Here is an 8,794-nt window from a genome sequence, read left to right on the forward strand (position 1 = left end):
CTCTCTCTCTCTCTCTCTCTCTCTCTCTCTCTGAATTTAAAAATTGGGGGGTCTGGATCCCCTTGGCAGTGAATGATATGTGCCTTCCTTAACAGCCAGGGGAGCCCAGGTAGAGTAGCCAGCTACATTGTGGGGCTGCTGAGAGCAAGGTTGGCAGTTCAAACCCACCAGCTGTCTGAGGAAGGAAGATGAGGACTTCCGCCCTCAGAAAGATGTACAGTCTAAGACACTCCGTGGAGAGGGAATCAGGGAATCAACAGGGTGCTGTTGTGAGTTTTCTTTGGGGGCTCTGTTTGATTGCTCAGCAGGATGGTGTTTCCAATCTCCAGTGCAGTGAGGACTCACCCAAAGAGCCTAGGAGGGCTCTGCTCTCTCTGCCCAGCCTGCACCCTAAGACAGGCTCGGGGACCTGAATACCGCGCACACACACGCCTAAGCCCTATGGGTAGAGGGCTCCCAAGCACCCCCCACCCCCACCCACCCAAGAAGACCAAATCCCCAGAGCCTGAGCAGGCTGCCTACAGCTCCTCCAGTAGGGGCAGCGGGGCAGGGGGAACGGGATGTCAGGGAGGCACATGGGTTTCTTCTGAAGTCCCTCACGCCCCACCTCCCTCAGGTCGGAGGGGGTCTGGGAGTGCAGCCACGTGGGATGCCTTGCACGGCGGGGCGGGTCAGGGAGTGTGTCGAAGTCTGCTGGCTTCCTCACACCTCCTCAGTCCCCAGCCTCTTCCCTCCTTTCTTTCCCTCTTTCTCTTCACCGGTTCTCCCCCTCCCCCTCCTCTCCCTCACAAAAGCTCTCTGTACACAGCCACTTCCTCTGGCTGCTGTCTCTGAGCCCAGACGTTATGAGAACCATATGGGGGAGAGAGGGTGGACTAGAAGGGGGTGGGGGCAGCCAGTGGGGGCCGCCCCTTCAGTCAGCATCTTTCCACTCTCCTCAGGCCATGTGTATGGTGGTTGGCCCACTTTGTCCAAACTCCCCTGATTGGGCCCTGGTGGCTGGGGTGCGGGGGCACTGGGGTGAGGAGCCAAGCTAGAACTTTAAGTCCAGTCCAGAAACAGGAGGGAGATCTGTGGTTCAAGGACCACTTCCCGAGGCTGAAAGGCAGCACGGGCCGGGTGGGGGTGGGGGTGGGGCAGATGAAGGGGCCTCCTGCTCCCTCCTGCCCATGCCTGGCCTCCCATGTTCCTGATGACCGCCAAAGGCACAGTCAGAGAACCCAGCCAGCTTAAAGCGCCTCTGTGACCAACAGCCCATTTTCCCGATGCGGGCAGTGGATGTGGGCACCCCCCTGAGATGCTGGTAGCTGAGCATTTGGAGCGATTGGTCCCATGCCCACCCCCCTCTCCAACCAGGTCAAAAGGGCCTGGGGCATGCTGGGAAGGAACCAGGTTTTTAACAGCGGCTTTCATGTCCACTGGGCCCCATGTCCAGCCAGGTGAAGGGCAAGTCCCTTGCAAGGGAGGCGTGAGGAGAGAACCCAACCAGCTAATCCCTACCCAGGCCCAGCCAGCTCTGTGGCTTGTAGCCAGGCAGCCTCAGTTTACTCATGAAAGGCTTGGAAAGCTTGGGTGTGTTGATCACTGAGGTGAAGCCATTCTAGGAATTTACGAGCCTGGCGTGTCCATCCGGGCTGCTCAGATAACCTGGGAGGTCCTGGGAGCAGATTTCCTCCTGGAGTTATTTATTATCAGCCCTTTCCTGGAATTTATCCCCAGGTCCCCTTCCCCCTCATTCTAGCTCCCAGAGCAGAGAACCAGAGGGCAGGCCCCTTAGCGGCTGCCCTGTGGTGAGTGGAGGGACCCACGATGGGTGACCCAAGTTCCCCCTGTAATAAGTCTCCTTCCCAGGGACCTTTCCCCTTCAGGGAGCCCATCATGGCTCCTGCTCTGTGGGCACTGGAGCCTGAGCTGCCCTGGCCACCTCAGCACAGATTGGGTTGTGAGACTGGGGGTAAGGGGGTGGGGGTGGGTCGGGACAGATGGGAGGAAGCCAGGAGTTTTTCTGGAAAAGGGCAAATAAAAGTTCATGAAAGAAACCAGCCAAGGGTGGAGAGAAGGGGTCTACAAACCCAGCGGTCAGAGGCTGAGAGAACAGGGTGGAGTGGAGGACGGGTGGTTCAGTGAGGGACGCACACAGGAGGGTTCACAGAATTGCTCCTTGAGGGCTCCTTCCAGACAGAGACCCAATGGAGTACATTCTTTGCCTGAAAGGTTCCCAGCCTCGGATTTCTCCAGGTGGAGAAGCCCCAGCCCTGCATCTCAGAGGTGGCAGCATGGTGGGGGTGGGGGTGGGGACTGCCCTAAAGACATAGGGACCTGGTGGCCCATTCTCACTCACTGCCACCCAGTCGATGCTGGCTCATAACAACCTTATCAGACAGGGCAGAACTGCCCCTGTGGGTTTCTGAGACTGTCGCTGTTTACGGGAGTAGAAAGCCTGGTTCCCCCCCCTTCCCCCTTCCCGAGCTACCTGGTGGCTTCCACCTTCTGACCTGGATCGCAGCCCAGTGTGTAACTCTCACTTCCCAGCCCAGTGTGTAACTCCCACTCTAGAGCCCTGGAATCAGAAAGAAGCAGGTCCCTCGGTGGGAATGTGGGGATGGAAAAGGGTAGAGCCATCGTGCACAAATCTACCAGCACAAAGTGACAAACTGAACCATGATAAGCAGAATTTGTGCTTAAAAAATGAAGTGAGGAAAGTAAGCCGGGGCATGGAGGGGTGAGACAGTTGGGGAGGGGAGGCTGAACATTCTGTGTTCTTCTCTTCTGGCTGGGCTGCCAGCTCCCGCGGCAGCCCCTTCTGCTACCTCTCTCCCTCAGGAAGCCGGTCAAAAGGGGGTAGGTGTGCCGGAGGGACTGGGCCCTGAGAGCAAAGCCCTTGACCTGCTGGCCCTGAAGAGATCTTTGAGATCTGTTTGGTCCGCTTTGTGGAGTCTAAGAAATATGCCTGCAGCTGGGGGTTCAGCGGCACAAGGGACTGATGGGGGGGGGGTTGGGCTTCCAGGAGCTTCCTTGCTTTTCCTACATGCTGTACCTTGCAGGGATGGATGCCAGGCTTGGGGGGTGGAGTGGGAGAGGGTGCTGTTCCTTTAGAACAGTGGTCCTCAACCTGGTGGGTCTTCACCCCTTTGGGGGTCAAATGACCCTTTCACAGGGGTCATAACAATTCATAACAGTAGCAAAAGTATAGTTATGAAGTAGGAACAAAAATCATGTTACGGTTGGGGGTCACCACAACATGAGGAACTGTATGAAAGGGTTGTGGCTTGAGGAAGGTTGAGAACCACTGCTTTAGAAGATGCCTCATGTCAGCAGGACCAGTGACTGGGGAGGACGGGGACCTTTCTATGGTGAGCTAGGAGACACATGTGCCATCATCCCGTCACAATCCATTCTCACCCACAGTTGGCCCCACTCGCTCCTTGGAATGGCCTGGATAGGAATTAGCCATGGCTGGAAAGCATTAGTTACCAGATCATTCTAAGATGTATTGCAAAAGCACCTCCATTCCCCCCACCCTTCCTTCCTTCACAATGTTAAGATTCCCAACAAACAGATGCACAGAAAGCTTACCGCATCTGGGGGAGCATCACACACGAGTGAGAACAGTCACAGGGCATGCAAACGCACGCGCGCACGTACACACTGCCCTCTCAGAGCCTGAGAACCATTGTGCAGCTGGGACGCAGACAGCCACTACTCCAGCTCTGCCAGACAGCGAGCATTTTTCTCCTCCAGAACTGAGTGGGCTGGGGAATGCCCAGGCCTGCCTGGGCTCCTAGCACCAGTGGACACTCGGAGGGCCCTGGAATGAGCAGCTACAACTGCCTTCCCCATCATCCCAGGCCATTTCTCTCCCCACTCTACTGCGAGGCAGGAGAGAGCAGATATGACCGCCCCCACTCCCACTCCCCCACACAAACATGCAAACCTACACACACATCCAGCTGGGGAAAACGCAGGCCAGGCCGGCCAGCATCAGAGGCTGACCATTCGCGTCCTGTCAGGAAGCAGGCCGCCTGTGAACTCACCCAACCAGAGGCGTTACTGTATTGTTCTGGACACAATCAGATAGACGTGTGCCAGCTCAGGGGGCACCGGGCAGTGGAGAAAGGTTGCCTTTAGGGTCAGGAGGACAGGGAAGGGGATGTTGTGGGTCCGCAGGATCCAGCTTGGGAGCGGAAGGGATGGCTGCTAGGCCAGGACCCTCACTCCACAGTGTGTGTGGAGCTCTGAGCACATGGTTAGCTCAGGGCACACTGCTGCCCTGCCCAGGGGGGCGCAATTTCTATTTCAGTTTCGGGGACTTCAGGGCCTCAGTGAAGAGCCTTTGGGTCAGGTGATGGCCCAGTCACAGCAAGGCTGGACAGCAGTAAGGCCCTGACAGGACAGGGAATCGCGGTCAAGGCCGGGAGGCATGCTGGGCCCTCGAAGCCAGCTATTTTTTCTTCACTATTCTTGCACGAAGTCAACTGCGAACCATCCACAGCTTGTTTCACATCCAGGGGAGGGGAACGTGGCCCTCAGCCCAGAGCTCACTTTGCCAATGAGCCTGTTGGGCAAGTCCCCACCCCCCACCCCCCCAAAGGAACCGAGGGGTCCAACAAGAAGCGCTTGCATCCCTGACCCCTCCCAGGATCAGGTGGGGCACCCCCAACGGGAGGACCTCCACCTTCAGTGGGTCCCAGGACGGCTTCAGCGGTGGCCATGGATCGGTTTCTTTCCCCTGTCCTCTTCCCATCCTAGCTCGGGTCAGAAGCAGGCAACACTCGCCGGGGATGGGGGCCTGGCTGGGCGTGGGCATTCCGGAGGCAGCATGCCTTCCACCTCACCTGTGCAGGTGAGGGGCGCCCAGGTCCTGACTCCTTCAGAGGAAGTCTCCTTCCTCCACACCCCACCAGTCTCTCCCCGGCTCCCCCAAGCCTCCCTTCTGGGCGCCTGCACTCAAGGCTGTCCCTGTCCAACTCCCCTGCTCCCTAGGCCCCCGTGTCCCGCGCGTCCAGCGGCCGCAGAGGGTACTCACAGTGTAACGGTGCCGTTGGGCAGAAGGCCAGGTTCGGGGGGCTCCGGGAGGTCCCCGCCCCCACACACCACCCTCCTGCGCGCGAGGCTGGGGGCGCCACTGCTGAGTCCTTTGGGCCGCTCCCCGGAGCACTTGCAGCTGAGGATGGGGACTGGGCAACCGGGCGCGCCCCGGCCCGCGGGCGCCAGGAGCAGGGGCAGGAGCCACGGCAGCAGCAGCAGGCGCGCGGGCGCCCCCCGCATCCTGCGTCTCTCCGCGCCCATCAGCCCATCGCCCCGCGGGCACCGACAGCGCTGGGGCCGGAGGGACCCGGGCGTGCGGGCGCGAGCTCAGCGGGGCCCCGGGGTGCCCGAGCACGGGGCGGGGGGCCCTGGGCGGAGGCAAGCCCTGGGGTCCCCGCCGCCGCGCCCCGGGGGCATGTCCGGCGAGTGCCCGGGGCGGGGAGCACTCGGACGAGGCTGTCAGCGCAGCCCCGGCCGTCCCCGGGCGCGCGGCCCGAGTCTCGGCTCGCTGCTGCCGGGCCGCCGCGCGTCGTCGGCTCGCTCTGAGCAGCGCAGGGACCTAGCGGACGGGGCCGGGCTCCTGCCGCCGCCGCCGCCGCTCCGTGCCATGGATGGAGGCGGCTCGGGCTCGCCTCTCCCGCCGCCGTCAGCCCCCGCCCGCCCCGGACGAGGGAGCCTCCCCTCGCCGCCCAGTCCATCCGCGAGGCCCTAGCGCCTCCCGATACGCCGCCGGGCTCTGAGTGGGAGCCCGCCAGTCCCTGGACCCCTCTGAGCCTAAACGCCGGCTCCCTCCTGACCCCCTTTCCCTCGTCGGGCATTGCTCTCTCCGACCCGGCTCGGCCCTCTAGGCCAACCGTCTTCACCTTCCCCCAAACCCCTAATTGCTCTTCGGACGGTTCCCTAAGCCTAGGGACCGTGCTTTCCTGGACCTGCGGGCCTAGCCGGAGGTGCCTTCACGCTTCAGGGTGAACTTGGATCACTGCTCTTGGCTTGCCGAGACTCCACCTGCTTGGCTCCTAGAAGGACGGGCCGGTCTGGAAGCTGGCCCTCACGCCAATAGCCTTGCCCCTGCCCTCAAACTGGGAGTGAGCGCACCGCAGGCGGATGCAGCCAGAGACCAAGGGGTCAGCAGATCCTCCTCCACTTCGGGTGACCTTGCCCAGCAGGGTGTGCTTGTCATTCCGTCAAAGAGGGGTCAGAGGCCAAGGCAATCGTGGTTAGATCTGGCCTCCCACCTTGTCCACATCCGTGTGCTGGTGTATGCTTGTGAAAGTGAGAGGGGGACAGCAGAGATCTGTGCCGCCGCCTCCGCCGTCTTGGGGGAGAGCACTGTACTGTGAGTCAGGAGGCCCCCTTTTGTAGAATCAGCTCGCTGGCTCTCTTCTCAGCTGCTGGGTCCACCCCCCTAACACTCTAATGCAGGTAATGTCTGGGCTCTCAGAGGGCTCTGCTGCCTGCCTCCGGGTAGGGTACATGAAAGTCGCCTGGGGATGAATGAGCGAGGGAGGTTAGGGACACTAGTTGCCCAGGCTGTGACTATCCGCTGCTGCTCCCCCCAGGGGGTTCCAGCTGCCCACCTTTGGTCAGTAGAGCACGTATCCATTTAGGTCACTCAGGACACTCGCTTGCTTGTTAAAGGCCCAGAGGACTGGTGGCTTTGGGCTGGGCTTGACCCTGGCAGGTGGGGAGCAAGATGAAAATTACTCATGGGATTTGAAGGGACTGTAATGCCCGGTAAAGGAGCCGGGTGGCACAGTGGTTAGACACTCGGCGGCTAATGGAAAGGGTGCAGTATGGCACCTATGCACTGGCCCTATGGGAGAAAAGACTTGGGGGTCTGCTTCTATATGGTGCAGGGGCCGTCGGAACACAGAGAAAAGAGAGGGGGGTCCCAGTCCTGCAGAGACTGGCCTTTCTGCCAGCTGACAGAGCCTTTGCTGCTGAAGGAGGGGGCTGCCAGGGTGGCGGTCCTCTGTCCTTTATGGGACCACCACGGTCCCTCAGGTGGCCACCCCTTTCCCTCTGTGATCCGGACCCTGCAGCTCAGTGGCAGTGTTTCAGCCCAGTCCCTTGCCCCACTCTGCAGAGAAGTGGCCTCTCTCCCTTGCCTGTTGGTGACAGACAGTGGGCCCAGACACGGGCCCCTTCACTTTCCTTCCCTGGCTCCAGGGATCTCTCCCAGTTGCAGGCTCTGGTTCCTTGAACTTCCCAAGATAAATAAATAGTGATTGCAAATGGAGGGAGGAAGGGAGCCGGACGACCGGAACGGACTCCCTCGGCAGGGGCCCGGGGCACGTTGGCTCTCAGGCGGGCGGCTGGGCGGCTGAGATTACATTCTTCTGGAAGGCTCCGAGCAAAGGAGCAGTCCGAGAGCAGAGCCTCAGTCTCAGCCTGAAGGCATGGCTCTGCCCGCCAGCCTCCAGTTCACCGGCTGGGATCACTCCACTTCTCAGAGAGACGAGCCTTGAGCCTGGGTCACACAGCTCCACTTGATGAAAGAAGTGTAGACACTTCAGGTCTAGAAAGGAATTCTACAGTAATACCTAATCGGAGGGGAGCCCTGGTGGTGGAATGGCTTATGTGTCACTTTGATGTGGCAGTCAGCTCCCCGAAAGATTTACCACCTCAGAATCCCTGGGGAGCCCTTTTCCTCTGTCCTACGGGATTCCTGAGTCTGGCTCAGCTCCACAGCGGGGAGTTGGTTTGGGTTGGGTTTACTCAATCTGACGCCAGATGACCTTTAATGAAGTTGTTTCCCCCCAGGTGGGAATGCATGGTAGATAGAGATACGCTTGGTGGAGGCATTTAGAGAACTCTGTCACTGCTTGCGGCTGCCATGCCACGGCAGGTCGTGGGACAGAGCTCTGGATGAGGAAGGCGCATTTCGGAGGAGAGGTAACTAGCCTGGATTGTAGGGGTGGGCGCTCACCCTCTGACTCCTTTGGAAAGTGCTCTCCCTCAGAGTCCTTGGAAGCCCTTACAGAGGAAGCGTCCTGATCTTCGGCCCTGGGAGCACCAGGGATGGTGGGTGGGGGTGGGGAGAGTGAATGAGTTACCTAGGTCTAAATCTTTGGTGCTGGGAATCCAAAGGCTGGTTAGAGACGGAAAGATGACTCACTTGTTCCCGCCCTCAGGCCCTTGAGCTCTACCGACTGACAAGCATAGGATGATACTGGGAGATAAGCTCTTTACGGAGGTGGGGATAAGCAAGCGCTCTGATACGAGAAGAAGATGCTGATTTAATTCCGACCAGAGCAAGGGAGAAAAAGGAGGCTTTCTGCCCCAGTACAGTTACGTCTTTCTCCTGAGCAGCAGTGGCTGGTGGGCTCCAAGCACTGTGCTGTGCTACCTAGACTCCTTCCCCGCCCCCTTCTGATTTTTAATATTTCCTTATGCCATAGTTAACTGTTGACATTTAACTCTTGTACTAGATTGTAAAGTCTCAGCAAAGGATGTTTTGTTAATTGACTTATTCCTGTGATTCCCAGCCTGCGATAGAGCTCAACTCAAAAGCCATTTATGTAATGCATGCAACCACGTGTTAGTGAGGTCTTCATCAATTCTTTCAACAAGATTTAGTGAGCATCGACTGGGGGCCGAAACTGTTCCAGGCATGAAGAAATCGCAGGACCAAAAGAAAGTCTGGAGCTTATATATCGCAGAGGGAGCCTGACAACATACAAACAATAAGTATTCACACTGCGGTCAGCGGGGCCAAGATGAGTGACGCAAGATTACGGAGGGCAGGGATAGGGACCGGGAAAGC

General features: G+C 59.1%; 1 protein-coding gene across 1 annotated transcript in view; it reads right to left on the reverse strand.

Annotated features, from left to right (window-relative positions):
- ADGRA2 (adhesion G protein-coupled receptor A2) overlaps positions 1-5,289 on the reverse strand; it is a 46,687-nt gene extending 41,398 nt beyond the window's left edge. The window contains exon 1 of the mRNA XM_004696502.4: positions 5,027-5,289. Within this exon, the coding sequence (XP_004696559.1) occupies positions 5,027-5,289 (263 nt within the window). The remainder of the gene's footprint in view (positions 1-5,026) is intronic.
- Positions 5,290-8,794: the final 3,505 nt, after the last annotated feature.

Source organism: Echinops telfairi, unplaced genomic scaffold, assembly GCF_000313985.2.
Source record: "Echinops telfairi isolate 266 unplaced genomic scaffold, ASM31398v2 ScPeMD7_9;HRSCAF=40, whole genome shotgun sequence".
NCBI lineage: Eukaryota > Metazoa > Chordata > Mammalia > Afrosoricida > Tenrecidae > Echinops > Echinops telfairi.